This window comes from Thalassophryne amazonica, chromosome 16 (genome assembly GCF_902500255.1).
Source record: "Thalassophryne amazonica chromosome 16, fThaAma1.1, whole genome shotgun sequence".
Taxonomy (NCBI): domain Eukaryota; kingdom Metazoa; phylum Chordata; class Actinopteri; order Batrachoidiformes; family Batrachoididae; genus Thalassophryne; species Thalassophryne amazonica.
Window position 1 is genome coordinate 86,066,402 of NC_047118.1, and position 14,037 is coordinate 86,080,438.

At 48.6% G+C, this 14,037-nt stretch overlaps 1 protein-coding gene across 2 annotated transcripts in view; it reads left to right on the forward strand.

Annotated features, from left to right (window-relative positions):
* The window catches only part of fbxl16 (F-box and leucine-rich repeat protein 16), a 214,522-nt gene that overhangs the window by 116,266 nt on the left and 84,219 nt on the right, over positions 1-14,037 (forward strand). For both annotated transcript variants that reach the window (XM_034190559.1, XM_034190558.1), the window contains exon 5: positions 6,641-6,725. In XM_034190559.1, coding sequence (XP_034046450.1) covers positions 6,641-6,725 — 85 coding nt within the window. The remainder of the gene's footprint in view (positions 1-6,640; positions 6,726-14,037) is intronic.

Genomic DNA, 14,037 nt, shown 5'->3' on the forward strand with positions numbered 1-14,037 from the left:
AAGGAGTGCTCACAGGTGAATGACGTCACCGACAGGCGTGGAAAAAATCACACATAGCGCACGAGGGTTCAAGCATGATTGTGTAATCGCACGCATCAAATCCATATAGTTTTTTTTTTTTTTATAAAACTGCCAGTAGTTTTATAAGATAAGATACCTCGTATATATATATATATATACGAGGTTCTGTCAATAACGTATAGGTCCTTTTTTATTTTTTTTCAAAAACTATTGGATTTCATTCATATGTTTTTACGTCAGACGACCGGCGCCTGGAAGCGCTGCAGGCCTTGAGTGAGATGTGGTCCCGCTGATTCCTTGTTTCACATGCTGCTCCAGACGGCGCTGCGTTGCTTTTATCAAAATTTTTTCTGGACTGTGAGGAATATCCGAGTGGACACTATTCGAGAAATTTAGCTGGTTTTCGGTGAAAAAGTTTAACGGCTTGATGAGAGATTATGGGGTGTTTCTGTCGGTGTAAGGACTTCCCAGGGACCGGGACGTCCTGCAGCGCTTCCAGGCGCCGTCGTCGGCCTGTTTCGACCTGAAAACATCCTAATTTAAGGCTTAATTCACCCAGGACGTCGTGAGAGAACAGAGAAGATTCAGAAGAGGCCAGCATGAGGACTTTATGCGGACATTCCACTGTTTAAAGACATTTTGTAATGAAAGACGTGCGCGCAAATTCGCTGAGTCGTTTCCGTGACATCTCTGTGAATCTGTGTGCGCCGCGACAGGAAAAACACCTCCGTGTTGAAAACCATTTGTAAAATTCAGGCGGTTTTTGATGGCAAGTGAGTAACTGAGAAATTGTTTAACAGCTTGGGCATGTTCCAACTTGTCCTTTAAGGTTTGCAATGGAGGTGTTTTTCCTGAAACGGCGAGACACTGCCGCCTCGAAGCGCAGATCGCCATCAGGCGCCGTGGGCCGTCCTTAAAGCGACAGTTACAGACCAAAATCTCTCATCAGCTGTTAAAATTTTTACCGAAAACCAGCTGAATTTATCGAATGGTGTCCACTCAGTTGTGCCTTACAGTTTTGAAAAAAATTTGATCAAACAAAGCAGCAGTCTCTGAGCCATTCCTAAACAATGAAAAAATCGACGAGAGGGTGGGCGACTCGTCACTCAAAGACTGCCCACAGGCGAATGACGTAACCGACAGGCGTGAAAAAACTCTCGCATGCCCACGAGGGTTCAAGCATGTCTGATGTAATCACACGTGATTCAAATCCATACGGTTTTTGAAAAAAATAATACGGTCGGATACTTTTCTAATAGACCTTGTGTATATATATATATACGAGGTCTGTCCATAAAGTATCGTACCTTTTTATTTTTTCAAAAACTATATGGATTTCATTCATATGTTTTTACTTCAGACATGCTTGAACCCTCGTGCGCATGCGTGAGTTTTTCCACGCCTGTCGGTGACGTCATTCACCTGTGAGCACGCCTTGTGGAAGGAGTGTCCTGCCCCTCGTCCGATTTTCATTGTCTGGAAATGGCGGAATGAAAAGGACTTTTTTCCATCAGAATTTTTTCAGAAGCTGTTAGAGACTGGCACCTAGAAACCATTCGAAAAATTTATCTGGCTTTCAGTGAAAATTTTACAGGCTTCAGAGAATAAGGACTTTAACTACAGGTTTAAGGACCCCTTTAAGGACGGTCGGTGCGCCGCGCTGCGAGCTGCGACGATGTGACGATGCGGCACAAACCACTGGATCATTTCTAAGCTGATGGCTCTGTGGATACGAGACCCTCGTGTGCTCTTTCTCTGGTTATCACAAGACCTGGACATCAGCCATTTTCCGGCAGATTTCACTTTTAACAAGAGATTTTGTCATGGAAGCCGCGCGGAGGCTTCGCGCGTCACGACCGATTCGCTGATGAAGCGAGACAAAGGAACACCTCCGTTTCGGAGTGTTAGAGGACAAGTTGGGACATGTCCAGCTCTCCACAAGTTCTTTTATACTCACTCGACTGGTAAGCACTGAAAGCCGAGATAGACATGTCCCAACTTGTCCTCTAACACTCCGAAACGGAGGTGTTCCTTGCATGCGCACGAGGGTTCAAGCATGTCTGAAGTAAAAACATATGAATGAAATCCATATAGTTTTTAAAAAAAATAAAAAGGACCGTTAATTCATGGACAGACCACGTATATATATATATATATATATATATATATATATATATATATATATATATATATATTATATTATATATATATATATATATTCTATTTCTACCCATTTCTTATGTCTTGTAGTGTTACAAATATTATTATTATTGCTTATCCTTGCACACGCCGCTTAATGAACATTTTCCTCTACTTGCACCCATCTTGTGTGTTTTTTAAAAGCTGACGTAACATGTGAATTTCTCCTCTGTGGATCAGTAAAGTTATCTTTACTTTTATCTTTATTTTTAATGTGGAGGTTTCTGTGAAGGCTCTCAGTTGTCCAGGTGGTTTCCATAGTAGAGAAGCTTGAATCTTCGACTGGACTGGGTTGTTTGACAAGAGGACATTTCGCTTCAAATCGCAGAAGAATTTTAGTTGAGGGAAGCTTCTGCGATTTGAAGCGAAATGTCCTCTTGTCAAACAACCCCAGTCCAGTCGAAGATTCAAGCTTCTCTACTAATGTGGAGGTCAAAGGACAATGTGGGATCAAAAATTACCTCAAGGTTCCTCATTTTGTTAGTGTGTCTGTTCACAAAATGGGTTAAGCAACAGCACATACTGTGGAGTGCACTCGCTCTGAGCTCCTGCCCATTGTTAAACTGGTCTCTGGGAAAATGCTGTGATAAAAAGTGAGTTCCAGAGACAAAAAAAGGTACAGCTTGTGTTCCAGTGTGATTTATTATCGACTGCAACGTTTATGTTTTTGTTCCTCTTCAAGAGGCATTTTTGACAGGTGCAACTTATATTCTGTTGTCACCACCTGCATTTCTATCTGGTCATTATTGATACTTCCAAATCAAGTTGTACTCCAAAGTTTTGTTCATATTTATTCAAGCACTAATGTAAATATTATACTCGGTGGTGATTGAAAAGTGACCCTCTGGTCCTTTGTGATTCTGATCCACCCCACCCCGAATGGAAATTGACCCTCTCCCAGTAAGTCATACAAAATACAGTGCATCCAGAAAATATTCACAGTGCTTCACTTTCTCCACATTTTGTAATGTGACAGCCTTATTCCTTTTCCCCCTCAAACTTCTACTCACAGCACCCCATAATGACATGGAAAAAGTTTTGTTTTTTTTTGCAAATTTATTAAAATAAAAAACTCAGAAATCACATGTACACAAGTATTCACACCCTTTGCTCAATACTTTGTTGATGCACCTTTGACAGCAATTACAACCTCAAGTCTTCTTGAATATGATGCCACAAGCTTGGCACACCTACAGTACATCAGGAAAGTATTCACAGTGCTTCTTTTTTACACATTTTGTTACAGCCTTATTCAAAAATGGATGAAATTTTAGTTTTCCTCAAAATTCCACACACAATACCTCATAATGACAATGTGAAAATGTTTGAGGGCTTTTTTGTTTTTAGATATTGCAAATTATTAAAAAATTAAAAAACCTAAGAAATCACACGTACAAAAGTATTCCCAGCATTTTCCATAAAGCTCAAAATTGAGTTCAGGTGCCTCCTATTTCCACTGATCATCCTTGAGATGTTTCTACAGCTTAATTGGAGTCCACCTGGGGTAAATACAATTGACTGGATATGATTTGGAAAGGCACACACCTGTCTACATATAAGGTCCCACAGTTGACAGCGCATGTCAGAGCACAAACCAAGCATGAAGTCAAAGGATTGTCTTTGGACCTGTGAGACAGGATTGCCTGAAGGCAAAAATCTGGTGAAGGCTACAGATAAATTTCTGCTGTGAAGGTCCCAGTGAGCACAGTGCCCTCCATCATCTGTAAATGGAAGAAGTTCAGATCCACCAGAACTCTTCCTAGAGCTAGCTGAGCAATTGGGGGAGAAGGGCCTTAGTCGGGGAGGTGACCAAGAACCCGATGGTCACTGTCAGAGCTCTAGCATTCCTCTGTGAAGAAAGGAGAACCTTCCAGAAGGGCACCCATCATGGCAGCAACCCATCCACCAATCAGGCCTGTATGGTGCCAGAGAGAAGCCGCTCCTTAAGTAAAAGGCACATGGCAGCCCGCCTGGAGTTTGAAACCAGTGAAGCATGGTGGTGGTGGCATCATGCTGTGGGGATGTTTTTTCAGCAGCAGCAACTGGGAGACTAGTCAGGAATGTGGGAAAGAGGAATGCAGCAATGTACAGAGACGTCGTGGATGAAACCTGCTGCAAAGCATTCTTGACCTCAGACTGGGGCAACGGTTCATCTTTAAGCAGGACAATGACCCTGAGCACACAGCCAAGATATCAAAGGAGTGGCTTCAGGACAACTCTGTGAATGTCCTTGAGTGGCCCAGCCAGAACCCAGACCTGAATCCGACTGAACATCTCTGGAGATATCTGAAAATGACTGTGCACCGATGCTCCCCATCCAGCCTGATGGAGCTTGAGAGGTGCTGCAAAGAGGAATGGGCAGAACTGCCCAAACATAGGTACACCAAGCTTGTGGCATCATATTCAAGAAGACTTGAGGATGTAATTGCTGGCAAAAAGGTGTATCAACAAATATTGAACAAAGGAAGAACATACGAGGGCTGTCCATAAAGTATAGGTCCTCTTTATTTTTTTCAAAAACTATATGGATTCATTCATATGTTTTTACGTCAGACATGCTTGAACCCTCGTGCGCATGCGTGAGTTTTTCCACGCCTGTCGGTGACGTCATTCGCCTGTGAGCACTCCTTGTGGGAGGAGTCGTCCAGCCCCTCGTCGGAATTCCTTTGTCTGAGAAGTTGCTGAGAGACTGGCGCTTTGTTTGATCAAAATTTTTTCTAAACCTGTGAGACACATCGAAGTGGACACGGTTCGAAAAATTAAGCTGGTTTTCAGTGAAAATTTTAACGGCTGATGAGAGATTTTGAGGTGATACTGTCGCTTTAAGGACTTCCCACGGAGCGAGACGTCGTGCAGCGCTCCCAGGCACAGTCATCAGCCTGTTTCAAGCTGAAAACTCCACATTTCAGGCTCTATTGATCCAGGACGTCATGAGAGAACAGAGACGTTTCAGAAGAAGTCGGTTTCAGCATTTTATCCAGATATTCCACTGTTAAAGGAGATTTTTTTAATGAAAGATGTGCGGACGGGTCCGTGCGGACGGGTCCGCGTGTCGGGACGCAGCCGGCGCGGTGCGGCCGCACAGGAAAAACACCTCCGTGTTGATAACCATTTGTAAAATCCAGGCGGCTTTTGATGGCTTTCAGTGGAGTGAGTATATGAGAAATTGTTTAACAGCTGGACATGTTCCCAACTTGTCCTTAAGGCTTTCCAACAGAGGTGTTTTTCCTGTGGCGGAGCGTCGCGGCGGCTGCGAGCCGACGCTGCAATCCGCCCCGCACGTCTTTCATTAAAAAAATCTCCTTTAACAGTGGATATCCGGTTAGTTAGTAATTACAGTTAGAATCCAATAATAATATCCAACCACTAGGAGCAGTGGGGCCAGCCACAGTCCAGTGCCCATCGACTAACTCCAGATGTAGAGACATTGACTTGGTCAAAGGCAGAGAAAGGAGCAGAACCTAAATAAACATGTTTTGACTGTGGGAGTAAACTGGAGTGCCCAGAGGAAACCCACACAGACACGGGGATAATATGCAAAACTCCACACAGAAACTTGCTGTGAGGCACCAGTGCTAACCATTAGCTGTCATGCCACCCCTGTGAATACTTATGTATGTGTGATTTCTTAGTGTTTTATTTTTAATCCATTTGCAAAAAAAAACAAAAAAAACAACTTATTTTATGTTGTCATTGTGGGGTGTTGTGAGTGGAATTTTGAGGGGAAAATGTATTTCATCCATGTAAGAAGAAGGCTGTTACATAACAAAATGGGTAAAAAGTGAAGCGCTATGAATACTTTCTGGATGCACTGTATATTTTCATACATATGTACATATGTATACTTTGTTTTGTGCAGGTGATATGTTAGTAAGATGGCCTTTTGTAGCATTACTTCCTGACTGCTACTGTTGGAATATGCTAGAATATACCAGTCAGATAAACAAATTGTGCTGCTGTAACGCCCCCTTGAAGTGGATTTGTTTTAAAAAATTTGTGCCTCTGTTATTTGCTGTGTTTTGAAACAGTTCTAAAAATTTAAACTCCGCAGCTTGTACTATGTAGGCTGCAGTATCACATTTTGTGTGTGTGTGTGTGTGTGTGTGTGTGTGTGTGTGTGTGTGTGTGTGTGTGTGTGTGTGTGTGTGTGTGTGTGTGTGTGTGTGTGTGTGTGTGTGTTGTGTTGGGGGGGGAGGGTCCCATTCCCATAGGGCTTCGACCTCCAGCTATGTGATGCCCAATATACTATTACTGTATGCATGCAAGAAGGCCACAGTATCACTATCATGTTAACATTGAAAACACCAGCATTACTCACCACTCATATCAACAACAGTGTCCTTATTTACTTGAACATGGCTGATTTAAATCAGTGAATGCTATACATTAGCTGACAGGGTTGGCTCTTTTTACCTTGCAGGTGTGTGCGGATTACAGACACTGGTTTGGGTTACTTGTCCACCATGTCATCCTTAAGAAGCCTGTACCTGCGCTGGTGCTGTCAGGTAATTTATGCCTGGGGCAGGTTTGTGACTGTATGATTTTTTTTTGGTCTTTTTTATGACTACTTTTATGACCGCCGCACTGCTCCGTCTGCGTCCCAACGCGCAGACCCGTCCGCACTTTCTTTCATTACAAAATCTCCTTTAACAGTGGAATGTCTGGATAAACTGCTGATCCCGACCTCTTCTGAAAGTTCTCTGTTCTCTCACGACGTCCTGGGTCAACAGAGGCTTAAATTTGGAAGCTTTCAGCTCGAAATAGGCAGACAGCGGCGGCTCAGGGCGTGTCGCGATGTCCCGCTCCGTGGGCAGTCCTTAAAGCGACAGCAACAGTCCATAATCTCTCATCAGCCGTTAAAATTTTCACAGAAAACCAGCTGAATTTCTCAAATGATGTCCACTTCGATGTGCCTCACAGTTTTGGAAAAAATTTTGATCAAGCAAAGCGTCAGTCTCTCAGGAAGTTCTCACACAAAGAGATTCCGACGGGAGGGGTGGACCACTCCTCACTCAAAGCCAGCCCACAGGCGTGAAAAAACTCTTGCATGCCCACGAGGGTTCAAGCTTGTCTGATGTAATCGCACGTGATTCAAATCCATATAGTTTTTGAAAAAAATAAAAAGATCCGATACTTTTCTAACAGACCTCGTATTTCTGTGTGCAACTCCAGTAACAGTGGCCTTGATAATAGAAATCAGTTTATGAGCCAATTATCATCATTTGAAAATAAATCCTTGAGTTCATTGAATACACGCTCATGTGGGATTGCACAATTTGCAAGGTCCTCCAACAATGCTAACACAGCCACTGTTCGTGCCATTTTATTCATCACTTTGCATGTCCATCCATCCATTTTCTTCCGCTTTATCTGGAGTTGGGTCGCGGGGGCAGCAGCTAAAGCAAAGCCGCCCAGACCTCCCGATCCACACACACCTCCCCCAACTCCTCCGGGGGAACCCCACTGTTCTCTGCCGGCCTGTTCCCACACTGTTCTCTGCCAGTCTCTTCCCCGCACTGTTCTCTGCTGGTCTGTTCCCTGCACTGTTCCCTTCCGGTCTGTTACCGGGACTGTTCTCTGTGGGCCTGTTCCCGCCACTGTTCTCTGCCAGCCTGTTCCTTGCACTCTTCTCTGCTGGCCTGTTCCTCACACTCTTCTCTGCCGGCCTGTTCCCGCACTGTTCTCTGCTGGCCTGTTCACAGCACTGTTCTCTGCCAGTCTGTTCCTCGCACTCTTCTCTGCCGGCCTGTTCCTCACACTGTTCTCTGCCGGCCTGTTCCCACACTGTTCCCTGCCGGTCTGTTCCCCGCACTGTTCTCTGCTGGTCTGTTCCCTGCACTGTTCCCTTCCGGTCTGTTACCGGGACTGTTCTCTGTGGGCCTGTTCCCGCCACTGTTCTCTGCCAGCCTGTTCCTTGCACTCTTCTCTGCTGGCCTGTTCCTCACACGCTTCTCTGCCGGCCTGTTCCCACACTGTTCTCTGTCGGCCTGTTCCCAGCACTGTTGTCTGCCAGTCTGTTCCTTGCACTCTTCCCTGCCGGCCTGTTCCCCGCATTGTTCTCTGCTGGCCTGTTCCTCACACTCTTCTCTGCCTGCCTGTTCCCCGCACTCTTCTCTGCCAGTCTGTTCCCTGCACTCTTCTCTGCTGCTCTGTTCCCCGCACTGTTCCCTTCCAGTCTGTTACCAGGACTGTTCTCTGCGAGCCTGTTCCCACTACTATTCTCTGCCAGCCTGTTCCCCACACTGTTCTGTGTTGGCCTGTTCCTCACACTCTTCTCTGCCGGCCTGTTCCCCACACTGTTCTCTGCCGGCCTGTTCCTCACACTCTTCTCTGCTGGCCTGTTCCTCGCACACTTCTATGCCAGTCTGTTCCCTGCATTGTACTCTGCTGGCCTGTTCCTGCCACTGTTCTCTGCCAGCCTGTTCCCCACACTGTTCTCTGTCAGCCTGTTCCCCGCACTGTTCTCTGCCAGTCTGTTCCCCGCACTGTTCTCTACCAGTCTGTTCCCCGCACTGTTCTCTACCAGTCTGTTCCCCATACTGTTCTCTGCTAGCCTGTTCCTCGCACTGTTCTCTGCCAGCCTGTTCCCCACACTGTTCTCTGTCAGTCTGTTCCCCATGCTGTTCTCTGCTAGCCTGTTCCTCGCACTCTTCTTTGCCAGCCTGTTCCCCACACTGGTCTCTGTCGGCTTGTTCCTCGCAATCTTCTCTGCCGACCTGTTTCTTGCACTCTTCTATGCCAGTCTGTTCCCTGCACTCTTTTCTGCCAGCCTGTTCCCGGCACTCTTTTCTGCCGGCCTGTTCCTCACACTCGTCTCTGCAAGTCTGTTCCCCGCACTGTTCTCTGCCGGCCTGTTCCTCACACTCTTCTCTGCCAATCTGTTCCCGGCACTCTTCTCTGCCATCCTGTTCCCGGCACTGTTCTCTGCCTGCCTGTTCCTTGCACTCTTCTCTGCCGGCCTGTTCCTCACACTCTTCTCTGCCGGCCTGTTTCTCGCACTGTTCCCTGCTGGCCTGTTCCCCGCACTGTTCTCTACCAGCCTGTTCCTTGCACTGTTCTCTGCCAGCCTGTTCCTCACACTCTTCTCTGCCGGCCTGTTCCTCGCACTGTTCTCTGCCAGTCTGTTCCCCACAATGTTCTCTGCCAACCTGTTCCCTACAGTGTTCTCCGCCAGTCTGTTCCCCACACTGTTCTCTGCCAACTTGTGCCTTGCACTCTTCTCTGCCAGCCTATTCCCCGCACTCTTTTCTGCCAGCCTGTTCCCGGCACTCTTTTCTGCTGGCCTGTTCCTCACACTCGTCTCTGCCAGTCTGTTCCCCGCACTGTTCTCTGCCGGCCTGTTCCTCACACTCTTCTCTGCCAGTCTGTTCCTTGCACTCTTCTCTGCCGGCCTGTTCCTCGCACTCTTCTCTGCCGGCCTGTTCCTCGCACTGTTCTCTGCTGGCCTGTTAGTTGCACTGTTCTCTGCCGGCCTGTTCCCCACACTCTTCTCTGCTGTCCTGTTCCCCACACTCTTCCCTGCCGGCCTGTTCCCCGCACTGTTTTCTGCCCACCTGTTCCCCACACTCTTCTCTGCTGGCCTGTTCCTTGCACTCTTTTCTGCTGGCCTGTTCCTCACACTCGTCTCTGCCTGTCTGTTCCCCGCACTGTTCTCTGCCGGCCTGTTCCTCACACTCTTCTCTACCAGTCTGTTCCCAGCACTGTTTTCTGCCTGCCTGTTCCCCATACTCTTCTCTGCCTGCCTGTTCCCCATACTCTTCTCTGCTGGCCTGTCCCTCACATTCTTCTCTGCCGGCCTGTAACCTGCACTCTTCTCTGCCGGTCTGTTCCCTGCACTGTTCTCTGCTGGTCTGTTCCCCGCACTGTTCCCTTCTGGTCTGTTACCGGGACTGTTCTCTGCCGGCCTGTTCCCGCCACTGTTCTCTGCCAGCCTGTTCCCCACACTGTTCTCTGCCAGCCTGTTCCTCACACTGTTCTCTGCCAGCCTGTTCCCCACTCTGTTTTGTATTGGCCTGTTCGTCACACTCTTCTCTGCCGGCCTGTTCCCCACACTGTTCTCTGCTGGCCTGTTCCTTGCACTCTTCTATGCCAGTCTGTTCCCGGCACAGTTTTCTGCCAGTCTGTTCCCTGCACTCTTTTCTGCCAGCCTGTTCCCAGCATTGTTTTCTGTGGGCCTGTTCCCGGCACTGTTCTCTGCCGGCCTGTTTCCTGCACTGTTCTCTGCCAGACTGTTCCTTGCACTGTTCTCTGCCAGCCTGTTCCTTGCACTCTTCTCTGCCAGTCTGTTCCCAGCACTGTTCCCTGCACTGTTCCTGGTACTGTTCTCTACCAGTTTCTTCCCTGCACTGATCCCTTCCGGTCTGTTACCAGGACTATTCTCTGTTGGTCTGTTCCCAGCACTGTTCCCTGCTGGTCTGTTCCCTGCACTGTTCCCTTCCGGTCTGTTACCGGGACTGTTCTCTGCGGGCCTGTTCCCGCCACTGTTCTCTGCCAGCCTGTTCCTTGCACTCTTCTCTGCTGGCCTGTTCCTCACACTGTTCTCTGCTGGCCTGTTCCCGCACTGTTCTCTGCCGGCCTGTTCCGAGCACTGCTCTCTGCCAGTCTGTTCCTTGCACTCTTCCCTTCCGGTCTGTTACCGGGACTGTTCTCTGCGGGCCTGTTCCCGCCACTGTTCTCTGCCAGCCTGTTCCTTGCACTCTTCTCTGCTGGCCTGTTCCTCACACTGTTCTCTGCCGGCCTGTTCCCGCATTGTTCTCTGCCTGCCTGTTCCCCACACTCTTCTCTGCTGGCCTGTTCCTCACACTCTTCTCTGCCGGACTGTTCCCCGCACTCTTCTCTGCCAGTCTGTTCCCTGCACTCTTCTCTGCTGCTCTGTTCCCCGCACTGTTCCCTTCCAGTCTGTTACCAGGACTGTTCTCTGCGAGCCTGTTCCCACCACTGTTCTCTGCCAGGCTGTTCCCCACACTGTTCTGTGTTGGCCTGTTCCTCACACTCTTCTCTGCCGGCCTGTTCCCCACACTGTTCTCTGCCGGCCTGTTCTTCACACTCTTCTCTGCTGGCCTGTTCCTCGCACACTTCTATGCCAGTGTGTTCCCTGCATTGTACTCTGCCGGCCTGTTCCCGCCACTGTTCTCTGCCAGCCTGTTCCCCGCACTGTTCTCTGCCAGTCTGTTCCCCGCACTGTTCTCTGCCAGTCTGTTCCCCATACTGTTCTCTGCTAGCCTGTTCCTCGCACTGTTCTCTGCCAGCCTGTTCCCCACACTGTTCTCTGTCAGTCTGTTCCCCATACTGTTCTCTGCTAGCCTGTTCCTCGCACTGTTCTCTGCCGGCCTGTTCCTCACACTTGTCTCTGCCAGTCTGTTCCCCACACAGTTCTCTGCTGGCCTGTTCCTCGCACTCTTTTCTGCCAGCCTGTTCCCGGCACTCTTTTCTGCTGGCCTGTTCCTCACAGTCGTCTCTGTAAGTCTGATCCCCGCACTGTTCTCTGCCGGCCTGTTCCTCACACTCTTCTCTGCCAGTCTGTTCCCGGCACTGTTCTCTGCCATCCTGTTCGCGGCACTGTTCTCTGCCAGCCTGTTCCTTGCACTCTTCTCTGCCGGCCTGTTCCTCACACTCTTCTCTGCCGGCCTGTTCCTCGCACTGTTTTCTGCTGACCTGTTCCCCGCACTGTTCTCTACCGGCCTGTTCCTTGCACTGTTCTCTGTCAGCCTGTTCCTCACACTCTTCTCTGCTGGCCTGTTCCTCGCCCTGTTCTCTGCCTGTCTGTTCCCCACAATGTTCTCTGCCGACCTGTTCCCTGCACTGTTCTCCGCCAGTCTGTTCCCCACACTGTTCTCTGCCAACTTGTGCCTTGCACTCATCTCTGCCAGCCTATTCCCCTCACTCTTCTCTGCCAGCCTGTTCCCGGCACTCTTTTCTGCTGGCCTGTTCCTCACACTCGTCTCTGCCAGTCTGTTCCCTGCACTGTTCTCTGCCGGCCTGTTCCTCACACTCGTCTCTGCCAGTCTGTTCCCGGCACTGTTCTCTACCATCTTGTTCCCCGCACTGTTCTCTGCCAGCCTGTTCCTTGCACTCTTCTCTGCCGGACTGTTCCTCGCGCTCTTCTCTGCTGGCCTGTTCCTCGCACTGTTCTTTGCTGGCCTGTTAGTTGCACTGTTCTCTGCTGGCCTGTTCCCCACACGCTTCTCTGCTGTCCTGTTCCCCACACTCTTCCCTGCCGGCCTGTTCCCCGCACTGTTTTCTGCCCGCCTGTTCCCCACACTCTTCTCTGCTGGCCTGTTCCTTGCACTCTTTTCTCCTGGCCTGTTCCTCACACTCGTCTCTGCCTGTCTGTTCCCGGCACTGTTTTCTGCCGGCCTGTTCCCCACACTGTTCTCTGCTGGCCTGTTCCTTGCACTCTTCTCTGCTGGCCTGTTCCTCACATTCTTCTCTGCTGGCCTGTTCCCTGCACTCTTCTCTGCTGGTCTGTTCCCCGCACTGTTCCCTTCTGGTCTGTTACCGGGACTGTTCTCTGCCGGCCTGTTCCCGCCACTGTTCTCTGCCAGCCTGTTCCCCACACTGCTCTCTGCCAGCCTGTTCCTCACACTGTTCTCTGCCAGCCTGTTGCCCACTCTGTTCTGTATTGGCCTGTTCCTCACACTCTTCTCTGCCGTCCTGTTCCCGACACTGTTCTCTGCTGGCCTGTTCCTTGCACTCTTCTATGCCAGTCTGTTCCTGGCACAGTTTTCTGCCAGTCTGTTCCCTGCACTCTTTTCCTCACACTCTGCTGGCCTGTTCCTCGCACTGTTCTTTGCCAGCCTGTTCCCCACACTGGTCTCTGCTGGCCTGTTCCTTGCACTCTTCTATGCCAGTCTTCCCGGCACAGTTTTCTGCCAGTCTGTTCCCTGCACTCTTTTCTGCCAGCCTGTTCCCAGCATTGTTTTCTGCAGGCCTGTTCCTGGCACTGTTCTCTGCCGGCCTGTTTCCTGCACTGTTCTCTGCCAGACTGTTCCTTGCACTGTTCTCTGCCGGCCTGTTCCTCGCACTCTTCTCTGCCGGCCTGTTCCTCGCACTCTTCTCTGCCAGTCTGTTCCCAGCACTGTTCCCTGCACTGTTCCTGGTACTGTTCTCTACCAGTTTCTTCCCCGCACTGATCCCTTCCGGTCTGTTACCAGGACTATTCTCTGTTGGTCTGTTCCCAACACTGTCCCCTGCTGGTCTGTTCCCACACTGTTCTCTGCTAGTCTGTTCCCTGCACTGTTCTCTGCCGTTCCTAAGAGCAGTGCTGCTTCGTTGGTACAGCGCCAAACTCCCGAGACAGAGTCTGGTCGGTATTAATAACTTAAAAAAAACTACAGATTTTGTTTATTTCTATTTATGTCCAGAGATCAAGGTTCCACCATGTAGAGTTTGTTATGTCCAGAGTTTAAGGATCCAGTGACCAATTTCATATTTATTTACTTTAAGACTGAATAAAATGTTGTTCAATTTCAATTTAATTGGCTTATAAAGTGCCAAATTACAACAAAAGCCATCTCAAGGCGCCTCACATAAAACAGTTCAACATAAAAAATTTAAACAAATAAATAAAAATTAAAAAATTCAAATACATAATTAAAAACAGATGTAAAAGAATCAAACAAATAAAAAAAATAAAAACTATTAATAAGAAAGAGAATAAAAATAGGCTTTAAGTCTTGACTTAAAAATGTCCACGGACTCCGACTGCCTCACAGTCGCAGGAAGAGCGGGTGCACGATAAGAAAAAGCTCTTTGACCCGCTGACATAGAAAACTTGTAAACCGACTTTTAGTACACAAAAAATTTACAAGCGGTATC